The 21,176-nt window shown below is 60.5% G+C and overlaps 8 protein-coding genes and 2 non-coding genes across 10 annotated transcripts; 4 read left to right on the top strand and 6 right to left on the bottom strand.

Annotated features, from left to right (window-relative positions):
* Positions 1 to 378: 378 nt before the first annotated feature.
* On the top strand, positions 379 to 2,333 carry A1Q1_01464 (uncharacterized protein; the record flags this gene model as incomplete). Its single annotated transcript, XM_014324503.1, has 6 exons — positions 379 to 736; positions 784 to 896; positions 1,035 to 1,106; positions 1,175 to 1,956; positions 2,018 to 2,143; positions 2,204 to 2,333. The coding sequence occupies 6 exons, from the start codon at positions 379 to 381 to the stop codon at positions 2,331 to 2,333; spliced, it is 1,581 nt and encodes a 526-aa protein (XP_014179978.1).
* Positions 2,334 to 2,543: 210 nt separating this feature from the next.
* A1Q1_01463 (uncharacterized protein) lies at positions 2,544 to 3,737 on the bottom strand (the record flags this gene model as incomplete). The annotated part of the gene is made up of 4 exons (XM_014324502.1): positions 2,544 to 2,818; positions 2,875 to 3,103; positions 3,185 to 3,445; positions 3,501 to 3,737. 4 exons carry the CDS (start codon positions 3,735 to 3,737, stop codon positions 2,544 to 2,546), a joined length of 1,002 nt encoding a protein of 333 aa, XP_014179977.1.
* A 275-nt stretch (positions 3,738 to 4,012) lies between these two features.
* On the top strand, positions 4,013 to 7,030 carry A1Q1_01462 (transcription corepressor; the record flags this gene model as incomplete). The annotated part of the gene is made up of 6 exons (XM_014324501.1): positions 4,013 to 4,165; positions 4,275 to 4,757; positions 4,798 to 4,907; positions 4,945 to 6,135; positions 6,306 to 6,821; positions 6,859 to 7,030. The coding sequence occupies 6 exons, from the start codon at positions 4,013 to 4,015 to the stop codon at positions 7,028 to 7,030; spliced, it is 2,625 nt and encodes an 874-aa protein (XP_014179976.1).
* A 338-nt stretch (positions 7,031 to 7,368) lies between these two features.
* Positions 7,369 to 7,451, top strand: A1Q1_t373. The gene has a single exon. It is a non-coding gene; the product is annotated as a tRNA-Ala (tRNA).
* Positions 7,452 to 7,791: 340 nt separating this feature from the next.
* A1Q1_t346 lies at positions 7,792 to 7,912 on the bottom strand. The gene has a single exon. It is a non-coding gene; the product is annotated as a tRNA-Pro (tRNA).
* A 422-nt stretch (positions 7,913 to 8,334) lies between these two features.
* A1Q1_01461 (putative WD repeat protein) lies at positions 8,335 to 9,927 on the bottom strand (the record flags this gene model as incomplete). The annotated part of the gene is made up of 2 exons (XM_014324500.1): positions 8,335 to 9,669; positions 9,712 to 9,927. 2 exons carry the CDS (start codon positions 9,925 to 9,927, stop codon positions 8,335 to 8,337), a joined length of 1,551 nt encoding a protein of 516 aa, XP_014179975.1.
* A 289-nt stretch (positions 9,928 to 10,216) lies between these two features.
* Positions 10,217 to 11,415, top strand: A1Q1_01460 (uncharacterized protein; the record flags this gene model as incomplete). Its single annotated transcript, XM_014324499.1, has 3 exons — positions 10,217 to 10,825; positions 10,892 to 10,987; positions 11,032 to 11,415. The coding sequence occupies 3 exons, from the start codon at positions 10,217 to 10,219 to the stop codon at positions 11,413 to 11,415; spliced, it is 1,089 nt and encodes a 362-aa protein (XP_014179974.1).
* Positions 11,416 to 11,469: 54 nt separating this feature from the next.
* On the bottom strand, positions 11,470 to 13,157 carry A1Q1_01459 (uncharacterized protein; the record flags this gene model as incomplete). Its single annotated transcript, XM_014324498.1, has 2 exons — positions 11,470 to 12,265; positions 12,316 to 13,157. The coding sequence occupies 2 exons, from the start codon at positions 13,155 to 13,157 to the stop codon at positions 11,470 to 11,472; spliced, it is 1,638 nt and encodes a 545-aa protein (XP_014179973.1).
* A 390-nt stretch (positions 13,158 to 13,547) lies between these two features.
* A1Q1_01458 (endoplasmic reticulum protein) lies at positions 13,548 to 15,751 on the bottom strand (the record flags this gene model as incomplete). The annotated part of the gene is made up of 4 exons (XM_014324497.1): positions 13,548 to 14,967; positions 15,054 to 15,187; positions 15,349 to 15,473; positions 15,727 to 15,751. The coding sequence occupies 4 exons, from the start codon at positions 15,749 to 15,751 to the stop codon at positions 13,548 to 13,550; spliced, it is 1,704 nt and encodes a 567-aa protein (XP_014179972.1).
* Positions 15,752 to 16,488: 737 nt separating this feature from the next.
* Positions 16,489 to 20,084, bottom strand: A1Q1_01457 (uncharacterized protein; the record flags this gene model as incomplete). Its single annotated transcript, XM_014324496.1, has 7 exons — positions 16,489 to 17,322; positions 17,376 to 18,260; positions 18,359 to 18,651; positions 18,716 to 19,358; positions 19,491 to 19,566; positions 19,611 to 19,949; positions 20,053 to 20,084. The coding sequence occupies 7 exons, from the start codon at positions 20,082 to 20,084 to the stop codon at positions 16,489 to 16,491; spliced, it is 3,102 nt and encodes a 1,033-aa protein (XP_014179971.1).
* Positions 20,085 to 21,176: the final 1,092 nt, after the last annotated feature.

Genomic DNA, 21,176 nt, shown 5'->3' with positions numbered 1-21,176 from the left:
CGTTGCCTTCTCCATGTGCGTGCATGCCCGTAGTGCGTAAGGCCTGGCCCGGCGGCAGCCGTTGGGCCCCTGACTGGGCGTTATCAGCCGATTCACTTAATTTCGTGCTTCGGCGTCTTCAATGTCCACCGCAAAGTCACCACCTCTCTAACTCCAACACCTATTAGACTACATCGCAGCAAGGGAAGCAGTACCACTTGCTCTCCGTTCCTCCAACTATTATCACTCATTTGGACAGTCGAGGAGACCGACAGAGAACGGCCCCACACTGCGACATCAGTGACCTCCACCCGCGAAGCCATCCCAACTCCCCGCTCCGCCTTCCTTTCGCCGCCGGGACTCACTCGCCAACGGCCGCATGTCACGATGACCTCCGACATGGTGGTGAACCCAAGGCGGATGAGGCGGTACGTCTGGCTCCTGGCGCTGTTCGTTCCCGCCTCTATGCTCGTATTCTACGCACATCTGTCACCACACTACGAGTCGCTGCCCGACCTCCCCGCGCTCCCGAGAGTGCAGCTGCAGATCAACCCGAAGGAGCCAGTACCAGAGACGGCTTACTTGCCCGACTGTATCTGCGGAACGACGGCTCGGGGTCGACACCTGTGCGAGATCTACGGGGAGCATGCGCTGCGAGCGTCGAAACTTGTTGAAGGCAGTGGTGCGAGGATGCGGAACCTCCTCGCGAGGCTGAATCAGGGGATGGACTTGACCATTGGCGTGCTTGGAGGAAGCGGTATGTACGACGAGCAGCTGTGTAGAGTTAGCTGAGCTGACATTCAGTCTCTGCCTGTCGCGGCGTGCACCCGACCCCCGAACACCCGGAGGGCGACCCGGCCGGACCGGGATGCTACCACTCGGTCGTGAACGAGTGGTTCAAGGAGACGTTCCCGAACGTGAGCTCGACGAAGGGCATTGGAAGCTGACAGCAGTCGCGGATCAACACTGTCAACAGTGCCATTGGAGGCATTGACAGCAGCTACTTTGCGTTCTGTGGCGTGCGTATTCTTGAGCTAGCAGTGCTTCGCGATTAGCTGACGGCAGACGCACCACCTGGCCAAGGATGCCGATCTGATCATCCTCGAGTTCGACGTGAACGACCAGGCGTAGGTGTCCCTCCCCTTCTCTAAGCGCTGACTCCAGGGACACGATCTACATGCACTTCTTCGACCAGCTGATCCGCGTCCTGCTCGAACTGCCGAATCAGCCTGCGTTGCTGATTCTCGGAGCCTGGGCACCAAAGGTCGCCCAGGAGCAGGGCTGGGCGGACCCGCAAGTCTTCCACGTCCCGATAGCCAACTACTTTGACGTACCGTACGTCTCGCTGAAGCGGGTCATCTTTGATCACTACGCACGCTATCCAAAGTCAACCGCCGAGGCATTCTTCCTCTCTGACCGGCTACACCCGAACGCCCGCGGCCACAGGCTGTTAGCAGACATCGTGATCGGTTACCTCGAGAGCCAGCTGTGCGAGCTGGCACGACACGGACTGCCCTCCGTGCCGGACCAGAAACTGACGCTCGCGTCCACAGAGCCGTCGAGCTTCTTCGTCGAGGTGGACGCGAACATCGCCCAGCCGCCAGGCAGTATTGACTGGACGCGCGTCCCAGACGACTGGGAACGCACCTGGTCCCTGGAAGAGATGCACGCGATCGGGGACGAGAAGCGCCACTTTGCCCTCCCCACAAGTCCCTATGCAGTTAGGAGTCTGGGCATGTTCACCCCGCTCGAGCTGTTCGTGGATCCCGAGCAGCTCGACCCAGAGACCGGCGACGCGGTGCTGCACACGCTGCAGCCGAAGCCGTTCTGCGCCGACGCAAACGACAGGGAACACCCTATGACGCCCCGGATAGCCGAGGGGTGGAAGGCGTGGGACTGGCATGATGAGAAGCATTACTGGATCAGCGACACGCCAGGCAGTCGCATCACGGTCGATATCCAGGTCAATGCCGGTCGGTGAGTGGCCCCTCTGGGCTGGAAAAAGCTGTGGGGGACATGGTATTGACGCTGACCGCAGCGTGGCGATTTACTACTTCCGCTCGGCGCAGTACTCGCTCGGCGACGCGCTGTGCTGGGTCGACGACAATGAAAGGGGTGCGGTCCGGTTGCCTGGATACTGGTCGAGGGCGTACAACATGGCTGTGTGAGTACCGTCGCGGGGCAGTCTCTCCGCTATCGTATGTCTCTTGCTAACTGACTCCAGTGTCAAGTACATCGACCAGCGGGTCACGAAGGGCGCGCACTACGTCACCTGCGAGATCGCGGCCAACTCGAGCCATCCTCTTGAGCCGGACGCGAGCCACTTCCGCCTCGTGGCTGTCATGGCCACATAGCAACGGTGGCGTCAGAATCAATAGACATTGTAGAGTTTGGGATATCACTAGATGTACATTTTCCAAGAACATACAGCACCCAATACGAGTTCCCAAGACAATAACACATGAAAGCCAACTTCTACGCCGTTCACGACGGCTCTCGCTCTAATCTCACGAGGGGCATACAGACAGGGCCCACTCGAGTTACCTTCGGCGATTCTGGCGACGCTACCGCCGAACCTGCGCCTCCAGATCCGCCACGTCGCCGACCTCCTTGACTTCCTTCTCGATCTGGGCGAGTTCGTCCGCGCCCCGGTCGCCGTGTTCCGCCATCGCACGTCCGAGGGCCCAGCGGAGGTACGCCTGTCGCCCTGCTTCCCAGGCATCCGTCTCGCTGCCTGTCGTCGGCACGGGCACGTCGGCCGGGTCGAGGGACGCCAGTTGCGAGTGCAGAGAGGAGAGTGACGAGGCGATGCTGCGCGTGTGCTCGTTAAGCGGGTGCACTGTTGTCAGCTTCGCGAAATTCAGCCTCCCAGCTGTAAGAGGAGAGTATACTCACGCCCGGCCTCGACGATCAAATCGTTCACGAATCCGACTTCCTTCCGGCGCATCTCGGCCATGCGCAGCTTCTTGTCCAGCACGGCTTCGGCCATAATCAGCCGGTGCCGCGTGTATCTAGCCTGCTCAATTTTGGCGCGCAGATCGTCGAGTCGTCCCTGTAACACCTCTTCGCCGCCGTTGTCCACGACGTGCTGCGCGCGCGTGAAGTCGATGCCTTTGTGCCAGGGCTGCCGTCAGCTGATATCACTAAGCCTTGCGAAGCTGTACTGAAGGTTTTCGGCAAGCCCCTTTGCTCCTGCGAAACTCACCATCACGAGCTCGACGCCGTCCGGGACGGAAAAGATGTTACGTAGCGCGTACGCGGTGAACTTGTCGAACGCCTTGTCTACCTGTTGCTCAAGCAGCGTCTCAAGGGCATACGAGCCTGCCTCGGCCTCACGCTCAAACTCTGGTCGTCCGGACGACATCATCTGCGCCCATTGCTCCACACTCGTGACGGTCGGATAGATCAGTGATCGTGCGTGCTCTGCAATGTCGTGTAGAACGTTGAACGGCGCAAAGTTCAGGAGCTGCTGTCAGCTGAAGTTCGATAGAGAAGAAGCTTGGCAAGTCAGGCGGATTCACCTCATGAATCAGGCGGTCCTTGTCGTCCTCGCTCAGCTCCTGCACTGGTCGATGTTCTGGCGGTGTGAAGTCCCACGTAATGGAATCGGGCACATCGAGCGGCGGCATGTCTAACGTCATCTTCGACGAGCTCGCAACCTTCGAAGGGTCCTTGGGTGCTGGTGTCGGCGTAGTTGACTCGGACTTCTCGACGGCAGAGCGCCGCCTGCTCGAGACGGACTTGCGGGGCTGCGACATTTCTCGTCGAGATGTATTCAGGTGGTGGAGGAAGGCAGAGTGGAGGCCGCATAAACCCTTTGTTTACACGATTGCAGGATGGTCAGCCTGGGTGGATGATTGAATTGCATCCGTGCGGAATCTCAATGACGTGTGGCACCCGGGCACTTGCCGCGGGCACTTGCCGCTGATGGCCGGCATTCCAAGCTTAAGGATGCGTCTAGGAGGAAGCGGAGGCGTCGATCGGACCAACGTCGATTGCAACAACTGCAACAACCACGAGGAATCCGCCAGCCATGAGGGTCATCAAGCCCAATTGGGTCGAGCATGCGGCTGGTGAGCTTATTGACGACTTTCAAGCTGACGATCAGGCGAGAAGAAGACGAAGAGCCCCATCTACTCCCTCTCCGTGCATCCCGATGGGACGCGATTGGCGACGGGTGGCCAAGGTAGGTTCCCAGCTGTTTCTGCGATGCTCCTCCGCTGACATGAACCTCTCGACTTGCGCTTCTTCCACCATGGATCCTTCCCCACCATGCCCCGCCAACAGACAACAAGGTCAAGATCTGGTCGACGCTGCCGATCCTGGATGCCGAGGCGGCTGAGAACGAGGCGAACCACAAGCTCCTCTGCACGATGTCGGCGCACACTGGCCCGGTCTTGACTGTGCGTTGGGCGCATCATGGCCGCTACCTCGCAAGTGGGAGTGACGACGCCGTGTTGCTTGTGTGGGACCTCGATCCCTCGGGTGGAGGAAGGGTGTTCGGTTCCGAGGAAGTCAACGTTGAGAACTGGAAGGCGCTCCGCCGCTTAGTTGGGCACGTCGCCGACGTCGTCGACTGCGCGTGGTCTCGCGACGATTCGATGCTGGCTTCTGTCGGTCTCGATTCCAAAATCATCATCTGGGACGGATTCACTTTTGGTACGTGGTCTCCGTGGATGCTCGCTAACAGCACAGAGCGTATCAAGACGATCGATACGCACCAGGGTTTCGTGAAGGGCGTCACTTGGGACCCCGTCGGGAACTACCTCGCCACTCAGGTTGGTCCTCCCATTCTTGCATACTACTAACCGCCCACAGTCCGACGACAAGACGGTGCGCATCTGGAATACGGAGACTTGGCAGGAGGTGCAAGTGATCAGCAAGCCTTTCGAACTGTCTCCGCAGTCGACCTTCTTCCGCCGTCTGAGGTGAGCTAGGCAATTTATGCAAGTAGCTGACAACCAGTTGGTCTCCTGATGGTGCGTTTATCGCCGCCTCGAACGCCATGAACGGGCCGGTGTTCGTTGCTGCTGTTATCGAGCGTGAAGGATGGCAGTCCAACATTTCCTTCGTCGGCCACCAAAACACTATTCAGGTCGCCGCGTTCAATCCGCGTTTGTTCTTCCAGAAGGGCGAGACGCCTAGCAGGGTTAACGCCTCGTGTATGCTCGCTCTCGGAGCCGATGACTACAACATCTCCATCTGGCGCAACACCATGCACAAACCGCTCGTCGTCATCCGTGACGTCTTCATGCGCCAGCTGCTGGATCTCGACTGGGCGAACGACGGCCTGACGCTCTACGGCTGCTCAGCGGACGGGACCATTTGCACGATCAAGTTTGAGGAGGGCGAGTTCCCAGAGCTCGCGGAGGCGGACATGACGTCCAAGATTCTCGATGAGTACGGATACAAATCAACGCGGAAACGCATCGCACCCTCCAAGCCCCTGTCTGTGTCATCGTCCTTCACCGCACCCCCACCCGGTGCAACAGAACATGTCAATGTCATCATTCCTCGCAAGAGCAACAAACCGAAGGGTCGCCGCATCAACCTGTCCGGTACTATGACAGGCGGCGCATCAAGCTCGAACGGACCACTACGACCGAGCATGGGTGGCCGTGCACCCCTCGCACGTCCTGCTGCATCTCCCCCTCGCAGCGGGGCCCAGGATGCCTTCTCCCGCGCCGCCGAGGAGCCTCTGAGCTTTGGCTCGGGATCAGCCGCCACTGCCAGCATGTTTGCGGGCATGGATGACTCGCGTGTCGGCGACAAGCGCAAGTTTGGCTTTGAGGACGACAACCGCGCAGCCAAGGGAAGGACCATGGGAGCCAGCCGACCGATGGCGCGCATCGAAGAGATTCGCGCCCCCCGTGTGGTACTCGGCGGACAGGCGTCGGGAAGCGGCGGCCACGTGCTCCCCATCCCATCAGTTCAGAGTGCACTCCGCGTTCAGCAGACGGATGGACACGGTGTCCTGACTGCCGAGAATGCGTCGGACGACAGCGGCAGCAACACGGTCTCCCTGAGCATCAACAACCAGGACGTGTGGACCGACTTCATCCCCTCGCCGGCGCTGGCCGTCGTGTCGACTGCATCATTCTCCGCCGTCGCATCCGAGGACGGCTCTGTGCGGGTCTACTCCGCCGCTGGAAGGCAGTGAGTTGCTCAAGGAGAGAGTTTCAGCTAACCTTAGTTCTTCGTCGTTCAAGCTGCCCGCGCCCGTCTCTGAGCTTTGTGCCGCCAAGGATATGCTGATGGTGTTGACCGCTGACTGCATGGTCCGCGTAGTGTAAGCCTGCCGTGTTGCGTTTGATACTAACTCACAGTGACGCCCGTCGTGGCAATGTCGTCGTCACCCCTACGTCGATGGCGCATCTTCTCGACGTCGCTTCCACTTCCGGAGGCTCACCCACAACCCTCCAGGTGATGGCAGCTTCTGTGTGCCCCAACGGCTGCCCTGTCGTGGTCACCTCTGAGCCTGCTGGATGGGCGTTCGACTCTGGTGTCGGAGCATGGACCCAAGTCGCATCACCTTGGTGGGCTGGTTCGCCCCTGAACGAGACCAGGACCCGCGGCGGCCGCGCTCCGGCAGCAGGCTGGATTCTCGCCGAGATTGAGGCAAAGTTCCCAGCCGACCCGCCCCAGATCCGCAACAAGCCGCAGTGGTGGGACGAAGCGCTCAGCTTGGGTCACTACGAAACGCGTCTCAATGCTACGCGTCTCCTTGGCTCCAAGGACGAGTACCTGCATTGGCTGAAGCAGTACGCCAAATACCTCGGCGACGAGAACTTCCGTGAGCGTGCCGAGGAGCTCATCGCGGACCTGATGGGCCCGATCTACTAGTAAGCTGGGCAGGTCCACTGAGTAAGCTGACCGCAGTTTGTCCGGTAAGCCCAACTGGACCCCCAACGTCATGGCGGGCCTCGTTAAGCGCGATGCCGCCGTCGCTGCGTTGCAGGCCATGCGCCACACGTCCGCCCTCGGTGGATTTGCCAATGAGCAACTGAACATCCTCAGGAGGATGCAGGGCAGTGAGCAGGAGTGGCTTTAGACCACCAATACCAGATGAAAACTGTAGAGTATGACATGTAGACCCGATGTATAATGTAGCTGTCACCTGAATGCAGGCCAAGCTGCCGCGTTCCCGAGCAAGGGCGCGGCTCTCTCCCCCATACGGCGTCGCCACGTACCACCACTTGTGAGGCTCATGAGGAAGTGTCAGTGGTCAAGCTTGTCCCTCTTCATACCTCATACCTCAATGCCTAGCGCCTATTATCAGTCTCCGTCCATGCAACCCCCTGACAGACTCGCTTCCCCCCTCCGCCTCTCCCTGCGTAAAAGTCTGCAGCCCGTCTTGATAACGTTTCACGGATGAGGTCAACAGTTCACGGGCGTCTAGCTCAGTTGGTAGAGCGCGTCATTAGCACTGTCTAATGTTGACGAGGTCTTTGGTTCGATTCCTAAGTCGTCCAGAACAATTCCTTTTTGGCTCCTGAGCGCCTGTAAACGTCGGTTGGATGTGAGCGGCTTCTCCAGAAGGACCCCCGACTGAACTCTTTCTCGTGCAGAGGTCGAAAACACGAGCGGAAGCAAAAATGCCACCTGCGCCCCAGATTGCGATATCGGGAGCAATCCAGAGACATTGCCCTGACCTAGAGATGGGGCCCCGGGCGCAAAAATGCTCCCGCGAAAAAGTTCGAGGGCTGCTGGTGGAGGGAGGTTTTCTGCAGGTCGTCCTGAGCCTCTTTCCGTGTCGATTTGGCTCGTTTTCAGCTCGTTCCAAAGCTGAGAGTTGGGAGAAATGAAAAAGAAGGTCCTCGCCGGGATTTGAACCCGGGGCCACTCCCACTACCCTCTCCGAAGAGAGGAGGAGGCAAAGCTCAAGATGTTAGATCACCCTAAGAGAGTATGATAACCACTACACCACGAGAACGTCCGAAGACAGGTTGTTGTTAGAGTCTGACCCTGGCCGCTTATGTCCAGACCAGGCTTTTACCGGTTGTTGTCCGCCAGAACAATTGCATGCAGCGACAGAGCACCTTGACCAGAGTGCTGGGCGCTTTGATTACCCACAGCATATGAAGGCATATCAGGCGCTGAGGCTCAAAGAGAGCATTGCACGAAGGATTCGACAGTCGCAATACCTTGACAGACAGCGCGAGAGGGAATGTCGGACCCGCTGAACAGCCTACGCTGGCTTGCTCGGCTTGAATGCTGCTTACAGTGGTCAAAGACATCCTGTTCTTGTCCTCTACCTGATGGCTCTTCAGCAGAAAAGTCGTTATCAAACATAACCGGAAGATGCATCTAGTCTACTCCTATAACTAACATACAGACACTCATCGAGCTATCGCATTAGTGGCGCCAGATCTTGACGACCTTGTCGCGCCCTCCACTGACGACCTTGTCAGCAACAAAGTCGACGCAGTACACCTCGTCGTTGTGTCCGGGCAGATCAGTCTTGATCTTGAACGTCTTGAGGTTCCAGAGCTTGATCGTCGAGTCCTTGGACGCGGAGACGAGAAGACGGGAGTCGGCACTCCAAGCGAGCCGGTAAACAGCCGCGACGTGTCCGCGCAGGCTCGCAACAAACTTGCCGGTACGTCCGTCCCAGAGCTTGACGGCGTTGTCAAAGCCGGCACTGGCGACGAAGCGTCCGTCGGGCGAGAATGCGACGTGGTTGACCTGCTTCTGGTGTCCCGTCAGGCGGGCGACGGGCTTCTTCGGCAGCGCCGTCGAGGAGAAGGAGCTGCTCGCCTGGTCCGGCCAGAGGAAGAGGGTGTGGTCATCCGAGCCCGTGATCATCGTCTCGGGCTGCTGCGCCGTGTGCTCCTTGTACCGCTTGAGCGCCCAGGCCTTGGCCTCCTCGTCATCCTTCGGGTGCTTGCCCGTGTGGTCGAAGGGTCCAGTGCGGAGGACGAAGTCGGTCGACAGCGCCATCGTGTTGACCCAGTGGGCGTGCTCGCTCAGCGTGCGGATCAGCTTGCCGTCCGTTCCCGCCCAGACGCGGACAGTACGGTCGGAGGAGCCGGTGTAGATGACGTTCTCACCACCCCAGCGCACGACGTTGACACTCGCAGCGTGTCCAGAGAGAACGAACTCGAGCTTCCGCGTCGCCGTGTTCCACACACGCACCGTGCCGTCCTTGCTCGCCGTCGCCAGGCGCGGCTGTCCCTTCGCGAGATGCAACGGCTCGAACGCCATAGAAGTAACCCACTTCGTATGTCCCAGAAGCGGCTGTCCAGCCGCCTGTCCCGTCTTCACGTCCCACAGGCGCACCTGTCCGTCGTGTCCTCCAGTCGCGAGGAGCTTCTCCCGCGCGTCCCACTCGACACAGAGCACCCATCCCTTGTGCCCAGTAAGCGTCCAGCGGGGCGTCTCAGTCTCCATGTCCCACACGCGACACGTCGCATCTCCGCTTCCAGTCGCCGCATACCGTCCTGTCGGGGAGTGGGCGGCGCAGAGAATCGGGCTGGCGTGGCCAGACAGCGTAGCAGAACACCGTCCAACAGCACGGACACGGAAGACCGCCTGCGGCTCGCACCAGAGCTCAAACACGTCCTCCTGGGAGAACGCCGGCGCAGTGCTCGTGCTCGCCTTGGGCTGGAGTGCATCGGCGAGAATCGAGTCGTGGATCGCAACCCTTGAGGCGTCCTTAGCCTGAAGGTGGAAAGCGTACGGAAGGGGGTCCTCGTCCTGTCCTGTCAGCTACATGTCAAACCTTCAGCTCACCTCTCCGCGCAGCTTGTTCACAAGCATCTGCAGCGCATCCCGGGCAGTGTCGGCGGGGAGGTTGATCGCGGGACCGAGGCTCTGGCCGTTCTCCGAGTTCTTGAACTGGACCACAATCTGCGGCACGGGCACCTCGGGTTCCGGCGCCGAAGGCGGGAGGAGCGACTTGGCGTAGTTCGACTTCTGTCGTTTCGGGGGCGGAAGTTGGGTCGCCATGGTGGTTCTTGTGTTTGTTGTGATGCAAGACGTGCTGTCCTCGGAAACCTGCACATCAAGGCTTGCGACTGACTTCAGAAATCTTGAAATCCAGGCACGGCAGGCGTCTTGCTTTGCCACGCATTAGCCTGGAAGCTAATCAGGTGTTGAGCGAGGGTTTGGTTCCGCTAATCAACTGCTGTATTCCGGCCAACTTGTCAGGGACGACGCGCTGCCGTTTGTTGACAACTTGACGCGCACGGCTTCTGCAGACATCACAACATCAATCCTCCGTCGCCGACCCATGACCATGGACTCGCCCTTCCTCACGAACAAACCATTAGACGATGAAGATGGCACGCTCGTTCTTGCGGACCTGAGCATAGCGGACGAGGAGTCTTTCGACATCCCGGCCCCACCGCGAGGTCTTCCTCGCGGGGCAGCAGCCTCGACCTCAGCGTCGAGCAGCATTGCTTCGTCCTCTTCCCGGCAGCCCCCCGTAGCACCACCATCAGCCGCCCGACCACCAAGTAAACCCAGATTCTCCCTCTTTGCCCCCGGCATGGCTGAGGTGACGCCGGCGCATACCTCAACTCTACGCCCCGCTGCTCGTCCGCCGCTCGACCCGCCATCTGAAAGGAGCGAGCGCAGCCAGCCGAGCACGTCGCAGGCCCCAGAACGCCCATCTGAATCCGAGCGCCGTCCTCCGACATTTGCCTGGGACGAAACGGTGCAGGAGGTGGAGGAGGTTGATGAAGAGGAGCGGAGAGAAGACGCCGAGCCGGAACGGAGGGAAGACCCGCAGACGGCTGAAGCGAGGGATGAATCACTGCGGACGTCATTGGCGGAGCTGAAGCGCATCAACACTGTTTTTGACACGCTGATGGGTGCGCTGGAGGAGGGACGGGCGCACAACACGGTACGTTCAGCTCACCGACGCACAGACGTAGCTGACTATCAGCGACTAGCGACCCGTGTCGCGCAGACCTCGGCGCTGCTCGACGACTACGTCAAGCTGCTCGGACAGGCGGAGCACACGCGCCAGCTCGTCATGAACGAGAAGTGGACAGGTGCGGAGGATGTGAGTCCCAGCTGGCAACGATTGACGGACGTAGCTGACGACAGGACGCTGCAGCTCTGCAAGAGGAAGCGGACCGGGCGGCGGAGCGCGCCGCGGCGGAGGAAGCACGGAGGGCCGCCGAGGCCGAGGAAGCAGCGAGGAGGAAGAGGGAACGTCAGGCTGCGGCGGAGCGCGAGGCCGCCGCCAAGGCACGCAGCGCAGCGGCTACTAGAGGTAGACCGGGCGTGCGTCCTACGCGGGGTGGGCTGAGAGGACGAGGAAGCTCGATTCCCGCACCGTCACGAAGCCGACCTACAAGCGCTGCTGGCACTGCTACAGGCACGACAGCTGGGAGCGGGCACGCCCGTACGACCAGCGGGTTCAGGAGACCCGCATCCGGACTGGGAGGGCGGTACGCCAACGTCCCGAGCAGCGGGTATGGACGCTAGATCTCTATGCATTACGCTGTACTGCTTCTACACCCCACTGCTGACTGGCTGCGTCTACTGCTGAACACACACGTCTCGAACCTCCTTGCCGAGACTGCTGCTTCTGAAGCGCCTGAGGCCATCGAGCAGCTCACGCTCGTCCTGGCTCAATTCGTGTTCGGGCTCGGGCTGCAGGGCAATATTGACCCCAATGCCAGCCGCGCGCTTGCGCGGTTGTTCTGGGTCCGGATCCAGCAGCGCAAGTTTCCGCTTCAGCAGCGCCGTGAACGGATGCGCGGGATCAGAGGGGTTGGGCTGACTAGCGAGCGCGAACGGGAACATGTCCGCGGTACGGGGCCGGCCCTTCTCGACGCCGTCGCGCCGCTCGATGCCGCGGATGATGAACCGCCCTTCGTCGTCGACAGCGGGCTCGGCCTTGGGGAACGTCATGCGCGTGAGCGCGATGAGCTCGACGGGATTCAGGAGACGTGGGGGTTTGCGTTCTTCCTGCTGCGGCGGGGGCGGGGAGTCGGGAGCGGGAGGGAGGAAACTGTTGATGTCGTCGATCTCTTGCGAGACGCCGCTCACACCCGAGTCGACGCCGACGCCGACGCCATCCACTCCTTCGCTTGACTCGTTGGCGCCAGAGTTGTTCGCGGTGTTCTCGGCCTCGGCGGATGCGGACCCCGAGGCCGCGTTGTCGCCCTCGTTGTCCTGCGCCGCCATGTTGGCCTCGAAGTCCTTCAGCTCGTCGTCCTCTGCCTGTCCTGTCGGCGGCTCGAGGAATCGCGCAGCGTAGCTCGAGTACAGCTCTGTCTGCGTAATCGAGGGTGCACCGGGTTCGGTCTGGTGCTGGAAGTTGGACAACAGCCTGGGCGTTAGCTTCACTTCCGAAGATGAGCGACACAGGCGCCGACTTACCATGTCGTACTCCGCAGCGGCTCGACGAGCGCATCCACGCTCCGGTCCCATTCCTCGCTTCCTCCCTCTTTATCCCTCAGCCCTCGCAGGACGTAGTCGCCCTCGTCCCTCGCCATCTCGCATCCGGGGAAGGTAGCGCACGCGAGCTGGATCAGTTCCTGTCCGCCCAGCAGCGGCGCTGTGGTCGCGTACGGGTCAAACCTGGACCGATACGCATTGTACAGCGCGAGCTGGGACACGGAAGCCCCAGGCTGTGGCCGGTAGCTGACCTGCAGCCACCCCGTTGCACGTCCGGGCTCATCCATGCTCTCCAAATCCGCGAGGCCGCGGAGCTTGTTCCGGCGCTGGCGGAAGTACTCCCTGATCTTATTCCATGGCCGTCCCGTGCGCTCTGCGAGTTGTTCCAACTCCCTGCGGCCGGGGTTCGGATTGCGTGCGTAAAACTCGCGCAGGATCACGAGTTGCTGGGCATTCGACAGCGGACTGTCAGGCGCTTGCCGGTGCGGCGGGCCGAAGGGGAAGGAAGGCGGGCGGCGGTACGGTGCTGGCGGGGGCGGGCCCTGGCCGGGCTGAGGACCCGGAGACGCTGAGGCCGATACACCCCCAACAGCATGAGGTGCAGACGAGGAAGACTCGGACCGTGGCTGGCTGTGCGCGTGGGCGTGGGCGTGTGGTGGATGGTGTGCGTGGGAGTGAGAGGTGTGGTGCGAGTCGACGTTTTGCGCGTGTTTGATCGCGGCCGCGACGGCGGCCTCGGCCGCCGCCTGGTTCGCGAGCTCGGACGACATGTCCATCTGCGCCGCTATCGTCGCCGGCGCGTCTTCCGGCGTGTACGAGGACATGGCTTGGACGCCGAGAGCCTGAGGATGTTGATCGCCGAGATAGAGAGGAGGGTGGTTGGATTAAATCCAAAGAAATCAGGAAGATATCCCGTGTTGCCTGTGTCGTCAGTGAGGGTTTGGGCGAAGTTGCCGATCGCGCGGGAGCAAATCGCTGTGGCTATTGTTGTTGCAAGGCTGCCGTGATGAAAGAGATCCAGAGATCCCAGCGACCTCAGAATAACTGAGACACCCCTGATCATGGCGTGAGCGTGAGAAGAGACAGTGCAGTCAAAGTTCTTTGCATGCTATGCTACATCCGCATGTTTTTGCGTGTGCTAAGAATAAAAGATTAAAGTATGGCGGCAGCAGATGGTGGGTAACTCAGGTCTGCTGCGCGCCTTCAGTGCTCGCTTATAGCCTTCCGAAGAGGAGACCAACAACGACATAGATGAGCGTACACGGCGGGGTAAGCACAGCGTAGCTCCACGAGATAGTCTGAGAGATGAGTCTCTCAAAGGCATCGCCCGATGCGGCCTGCGTGATCTGGGCGAGGGTGAGGGCGGGCGGGCTGGAGACGAGAAGTACGGCACAGAGGATGAACACAGGGTCCTCGGCGGCACGGAACCAGTCGTAGCGCGCCATGAGCGCGATGCTGGGGAGGAACACGAGGGGGACAAGGATCATGCGGGACATGACGGCGACGAACACGGTCTTGCTCTCGCCTGCGTAGCGCAGGTCCTCCTGTGAGCGGAGAGAACGGAGCTTGCGCTCGATGAACTTGCCAAAGCCCTTTCCGTTCTGTTCCTCGTCTTCGGGAAGCTGCGGCGGCTTGGGCGTGTAGAAGAACGCGCCGAGAACGACAAGCGTGACGGGGATGGAGCAACGGCCGGCGCTGTTGATAGCGGCCTTGAGAGGAGTGAACTTGTTCAGCTCGGCCTGGAGAGGCGGAATGAGCGCGATGATGACAGACACGAGCGCCGCCCATGTAGGCACAGTCATGAAGCTGCAGAACGCAGCCCAGTACGCGTAGGCACGGGCCTTGAGCTCGGCGTAGAAGGGCGAGCGGGTCGTGCCAACGTCGGCGCGGATAGAGCCCCACTCATCGGCCTCGTCGTCCTCGAGCTCGCTCTCCGACGAGTCCTCCGTAACGTCGTCGAGGTCGTGGACGATGCCCGAGTGACCTGCCTTGGGCTGCTCGGGCAGACCCCAGAACTCGCGCGCCGAGTCAGTCCTAGAGAGTCGGCGGCGGTTGGACACGACGCTCATGAGTGAACCGGAGCGGGAGGCGTTGGCGCTGCTCTGACGCGTGGACGTGCGGCCGCGGGAAACGAGGGGCGAAGAGCTGAGACGGTGGCTAGTGCTGACGGCGGAGCCCGACCCGGCCGGCGACGGCGAGCGCAAACGGCGGGCAGGCGAGTAGTTGAAGCGCTGGTGCTCGTTCAGCGGCGTTCCGTTCAGAGGCGTGCCAGCGAGCGGGGTGACAGGCTCCGGGGACGCGGCGCGGGGAATGTGGACGTCCATGACTCCGCTCTGACCGGGCGTCTGGGCACCAGCAGTGATCTCGATCGAGTCCGGAACGCGGCCCTCCTCGGCGTCCTCGTGCTCGGCATCGTCATCCGCGCTGCTAAGCAGCTTGACGCCCCAGCTCCAGCGGAGCACCATGCCGAGCGTAGAGTAGACGACCATGTACGTGAGGGCACGACCGAGCATCTGGTCCTTGTTGTCTTCCTTGTCCCACTTCAGGCCGGGGACCTCGACGACGAGCGACTGCACCAGCGCAATCGGGAGCGAGTTCGAGTTCTGGAACATGGCCGCACAGATCGCGAACGCACTGGGGAAGCTGTCAGTAATGACATTTTGGGGGGCGAGGAAGGCCCGATATCCGGTTGCCCGGGCCCCGCACCGCGTTGCACTCACGTCTGACTCTTCTTCAAGCGGAACACCTTGGACAGGATCCATGCAACGAGCGCCGACACACCGGTGATCAGCACAAAGCCGAGAGGGATGATCCACAGCTCCTTCAGCTTTGCCGGTGTGAGCGAGAAGGCGACCTGGTCGTCGTTAGCGGATGTAGACAGCCGAGGGTAGCGAAGCGCCATGTCATGATTATGGCTGCCTCCTAAGGCGACATGACGTTCGCGATCTCGCGCAGTGCAGCACGATCTCACGGACGCGGGCGAAACCCGGGACGCTTAGATGGACAAAGACTTACCTTCGAGAACAACAGTGCGGGCGTGAACAGCGACACATTGATGACGTTGAGCTTACGCTGCGTCGCCTTGTCGGTCACGCCGGTCGCAGCGAGAATGTATCCAGCCAAACATAGAAGGAAGACCTCTGTGATGGACTGCGTGTCAGCTCATGCAGTTCCACTTCTTGAGCGTCTCGGTCGTGTGCAGCTCGTATGACAAGCGTTGCGGGGTCTTGCGAGTGCGGGGCACTTCCAAGCGGCGAGTAGTAGCGGCCGTCACCGCCGACCACGGATTGCATACCCCTGTCGGGGGATCGGCGTCGATCAACTCACAGAGAAGACAGTGGTGAGTAGAGTCTTGACTGCACCGTCAGCTCGACTCTCGTAAACTGAGCTCACCGGGTACACCGTCGGACACGAGCATGCTGCGTGTGCAGTGCAGAGCAGAGTTGCAGCAGAAACGAAAGTGTGAGGGAAACACGCACGCAGAGCGAGGATGCACGTTTGTTATCTGGCCCGTACGTGCCTCCACCGGGCGGCAAGGTGCAGGCGGCGAGGGCGGCGAAAATCGTCGCCCCGCGCCCAGGATGCCCAAGTCTGCGAGCTGCGATGGCTGTGTCGCCGAGGTGCTGAGGTGAGCAGCACGCGCAGACCCTAGAGGGAGGCTTGGCATGACCTTAATGCCCAGATTTGCCCAGATTGGGTTGTTTCCTCGCGTTTCCGTCCTGAACCGCAGTGGGGGACGATCACCCCCCCCGACGAATCTGGCAGCATGACGCACACGATGCGCCGTGCCTATGACGAAAGCGGCACATCGCATGGCATTAATTTGGCACACACCCAGGCTCGCCCCCAGCAAGCAAAAGCGATTGCGCAGGCCGTAGTAGTCCTCAAAGGTGCACATTAGCATGCAATCGCATTGTCCAGGATCAAAGCATGCACTTGCATGTGTAACGAGACCAGAACCCGCCGTCGATCGAGCGTTGAATGCCCGAAGCGCACATGCGGCGTGGTGATGCCAAGGCTATGCCACTATCAGAGTTGGCTCGGTTGACGCCATGGCCGAGCTAACGCGCTGAGCCCGGGGAAGGCGCCGGCTTTTGCTATATTGCAATCGTTGCATGTGGTTAAGCTATGGTACATTGGTGTTGAGATCAACGACTAGACGTTTGCCTCGACGAGCGCCTGCGCAACGCTCTCGATTTCTTCCGGCTCCTTGAAGAAGATGAGCTTGACTCCGGGCGGGACAGCGTCGAGAGCCTGGTTCACGCGCGTCTCCCATTGCGCAGCGCGCTTGAGGACCTTCTGCTCCTCGGCGCTGAGCGATTGCAGGTCCGCGATCGTCTGCTTCATGTCCTGGTCCGTCGGCTGGCGGCTGATGGTCGATGTCGGCGTACTGGCTCCAGAGCTGGTCGGGCTCGGAGACCGGTCGTACGTGTTGCCGCTGGCGTAGACGCCGTGCTCTTCCTGGCGCTGCTTCGCCGACTCGTTCTCGGCGAGCTCAGAGTGGCTCATCAGCCCCGCCTTCTCGGCGACCTTGCGCGCCTCCTCAGCGCGGCTGCTCGTGACATCGCGGATGAAGATGGCGAGCACCTGCTTAGGCCGCTCGCGCGCGAGTGACACGTAAAGCTCCAAATCCTGCTCACCACTGTCACCAAACATGAGGAACTTGCTGTCGCCGAACTCGTTCATGATGTCCTCGATCGGGGGACGCTTGCGGTCACCTGCGCCCTCGAAAAGAGACGTCACGATCGAGCGCGAAGAGTACATCTTGAGCTTGAGCGAGTAGAACGACGGGAACTTGTGCAGCTGCAGGAATTGCGAGACGAGCGGGTAGATGGATACCGGCGAGTTGGACACGAAGTGCACACCGGACAGACCGATCCGCGTCAGGTCCTGGTACAGCGTGTTCATGCCGTGCACGAGAATGTCCTCAAGGCGACGGCAGAAAACGTTGCGGAACACCTCGCGGGGTCCACTCAAAATATCACTGTGCTTCACCGTGTCATCCTGTTCGTCAGTCTCTATTTGGCGACTTCCCAACTCACCAAGTCAGAGATGATGCGCACACCTCCTGGCCTCTGAATGTTGGCAACATTGATGGCCTCCGCGCTCGCTTCGCCGAGTCCCATCAGACCCATCTCCTGGTCGCCATCGCCGTCGTTGCGATTCGGAATCTCAGAGCGGGAGAAAAAGCTGGTAGCAGCACCCTCAGCGCGCGCTAACCTGCTCTTATACCTGCTGCTCCTGCTGCTGTCCGTGCTGTTCATCGAGTCGGACGTCGTCGCTCGCTGCAGTCCATCGGGACCTTCCTCGCTGAGGAGTTGTGCTCGGAAGACCAGCCCCCAGTCCTTGTGTGGGTCGCTGTTCTGCGGGTCCTCCGAGAACGCGAGACCGATCGACTCCGGGTGTGTGCAGATGCGCTCCCATGGGATGGCGAAGTGGTGGATGAAGACACCTTGGCTGTTCGTCGTGAACGTCGTTCGCATGAGGGGCTGCTTATCAAACAGCTCCGGACCAGGTTCCGGCACAGGCTTGCTGTCGATCAACTTGACAGTGTAGAGCGACAGCGCGACTCGTCGATTCGGCAAGGCCGTTGACCAGAAGGGGCGCAGACGGGTGTCCAAATATTCGTGGGCGAGCCGCAGCTGTTCGTTGTCCAAGAACACCTGGTCAGTGGAGGGGATACGCGACGGCGGGGAAGGCGAGCGCCTCCTCGTTGAGGGTGGCGGGGTGGCTGTGGGCTTAGTGTCAGTCGAGTTTAAGGCCCCCTTCCTCGACACGGTGTTACCTCTCAGCGCCTCCGGCTTCGGTTTCGGCGGAGGAGGTGGCCTTCCCTTCTTCGGAGTGCCAGGGGGCGAGTCCAGATCGATCATGTCCTCCACCTCCGGCAGATCCTTATCGTCCGCCGGGTCGCTCGTGGGCGAGCCGATCTACGCGACGGCGGGGAAGGCGAGCGCCTCCTCGTTGAGGGTGGCGGGGTGGCTGTGGGCTTAGTGTCAGTCGAGTTTAAGGCCCCCTTCCTCGACACGGTGTTACCTCTCAGCGCCTCCGGCTTCGGTTTCGGCGGAGGAGGTGGCCTTCCCTTCTTCGGAGTGCCAGGGGGCGAGTCCAGATCGATCATGTCCTCCACCTCCGGCAGATCCTTATCGTCCGCCGGGTCGCTCGTGGGCGAGTCGGTCAACTTGTCGTCCATGAGCGCTCCTTTGCCCTTTGGCGGAAGCGTCGGGATGGCAGGAAGGGCGGCGAACCGTCGAACGAGGCTCATCATTGCACGCTGCGTCCTGGACACATTCCCCGGATCCCGCTCGAACACACACAATCCTGACGTAGTAACATGGAGATCAAAGGCTGTCACGTCAGCCGCCGAGCGAACATATGCACTCACCGAGCTCGTTGCCATCTTTCGTGGGGCGCTTTACACCCCAGCCGGGGACGAGGAAGATCGTCTCCTTTCCTGGTCCTCGCGTCTTCTCCGACCCAACGACCGTGTTTGCGACAGCGCTTCCGGCAGCCCCCGCAGCGCTAAGCACGGATCTGGCGAGCGACGTGAAGCTCTGGGTTGAGCCGGTCGAGGTCGCCGTATTGGATCGCTGCTGCGCCGACGTCACCATGGCGGCAACTCGGCCCGGTGGTCTTCGGGTGATGAGTCCAAGTTGGTTCTCCTGACGCTGCTGAGCTTGGTGCGTGGAGAACGCTTGCGTGCGCGGCTGCGCTCGGCTCCTCGGGGCCTGAGGTGGTTGTGCGAGAATCGCACGCTGGGGCGCAGGTATGAGAGAGCCTCTAGAAGAAGCCCATTGAGCGGGGTTGCGATCGGCGTGGTATTGATCGATGACGCGGGAGGTCTTCGGTGGTATCGGCGGTGCCCGCTTTGAAGATGAGGCGGAGCTCGAGGAAGACGCTACCGAGGCAACGGAGGCGACGGACGCCGTGCTCGAGCCTCTGGCGACGGAATGGTGTCGCGGGGGCCGGAGGGGGATGTTGGGCGGCATGTCGGACATAGCCAGAAGGCGGATTCGGTCCCTATGGACCTGCTATCAGTCGAGGATTGGGGTCGGTCAGTGGTGGTGGTCGCGAATGTTCGCCGGTGGTTATTCGCCAGAGCCAAGCCAGCAGCCAGATCCCAGAGCTTGAAAGACGTAGGTCGCTCGGCTGGCGCTTACAGTGGCATGGACTGGTGGAGGTTGCGTGACGGTGACAACCTGGCGGGGCCTGGCTGTAGGGTGGGTGCCTCCTACGCTGGGTGACGCTGGCTCAGTCAACACATTCAGTGGTGGAAGTACGATAAGCGCCTGGATTTCGGGGGAAATGACGTGGGATCACGTGGCAAGATGACCGGAAGCAACCATGCGTGCGACCATGCGCGGCCAGAGTTAGGTTGTAGCTGAGTCTCGAGCAGAGTTATGCGAATTTGGTAAAACCCTGCGAGTCGCCGGTTGCCTTGGGGATTGCCGCCCTCCCAGGTCCTCCATCCTCCAGTTCCGGTGGGCCTGAGGAGCTGAGGAGGATCCTCAGAGTGGGCTGCTTCCCAGAGCTCCGCGATTCGCCTGCAGATCGGATCCGGCTTGATCGAACCGTAGCTCTTGGTAACACTGTCGTACGCAAGCAGGAAAGCAATAAAGCTGCCCGCAGTGTCAGCGGAACGTCCGCGATCGCGGTGAAGCGGGTCAGCGGACCATCATCTTATACAAACACTGGAAACGCGAGTTGGGCACGCTCGCGTACGCAGTCTGCGCCGATGGAGCGATGATAGACATGGCGGGTGTTGACCTGACCCTTCGGCCGTTATGACCTGACACCCGACACACCTGACGATGGATCCTGAGCTGATTTCGCGAAACTGCCGCTTTCAAACAAGAAACGCTCGGAGCGGACGCCCGAGCACCTGGGGATGAGCCGCGTTTCCTTGTTTCGACGCGAACTTTGCAATATGTAATCTCGTTGATTCGCGTCTGCTCCGTGCCGCGCACCTGTTTCGTGCTTCGTCACACAGATCACACGGATCGCACACAGATCACACAGAACAAAGCCAAAGTGACTGACTGGCGACTCGCCTTGGGCGCTCACAGACGCTGATTATTCATCCTTGTTTGATCGCGGGCAGACCTTCTTTCGGAATGGCGCTCGATCTCTTCCCCTCCTAGCCTCCCTGCTTCTCGAAGAACCCAGCCATTCTTCCCAGCGACCTGTGCTGAATGCTGTCTGAATGGTGGGAAACAAGATTCTGCGGGTGTATGCATATTATTAAGTCAAACCGTTTCAGAGTGAAATACTCGAAAGCAACGTTACCGTGCTAGCATTCCGACAGCATTAACACCACCTAGCAGTCATGCCCATGCCTCATGCCATGGACGTCAGGCATGCCACAGTGTACGAGAACAGCTACGCCTATTCATGAGCTTCGATTCAACGATTCACCAGATTTGACGCAGTAACGTAGAAGTGGTGTACGACTCATATTGCAATTCACGTGATTAGCACGTAATTGACGGAGGGAGAGCTAGGCATTAATGCTCCGCATGCCCTGCTGGATCACTCCAAGAGCTGTCTGCCCACAAGTGGAAGTCGTCGTAGGTCTTGACGTCCGTGCAGAACGCACGAATCGGAACGATACGTGACTGGGTCGCATCAAAGTCAACCGGAGGTTGCTCGTTGTGGCAAGACATCAGCAGGAGTCGCAACCCCACTCTTCCGAGCGATTCAAGCTTTGATGCGTTACCCAACCGACGCGTTCGCATGCGTCTCCACTGTACCGGCGCTGCATGGTGCTGTACCGGATGCACCGGGACGTCTGCGGGCGAGCCAATCTGGCCAATCTGGAAAGTCGGAGGATCAGGTTCTCACCTCGA

This window comes from Trichosporon asahii (genome assembly GCF_000293215.1).
Source record: "Trichosporon asahii var. asahii CBS 2479 unplaced genomic scaffold scaffold00050, whole genome shotgun sequence".
Classification (NCBI taxonomy): domain Eukaryota; kingdom Fungi; phylum Basidiomycota; class Tremellomycetes; order Trichosporonales; family Trichosporonaceae; genus Trichosporon; species Trichosporon asahii.
Note: the sequence above shows the minus strand (reverse complement) of the source record. Positions and strands in the feature narration are given on the sequence as shown.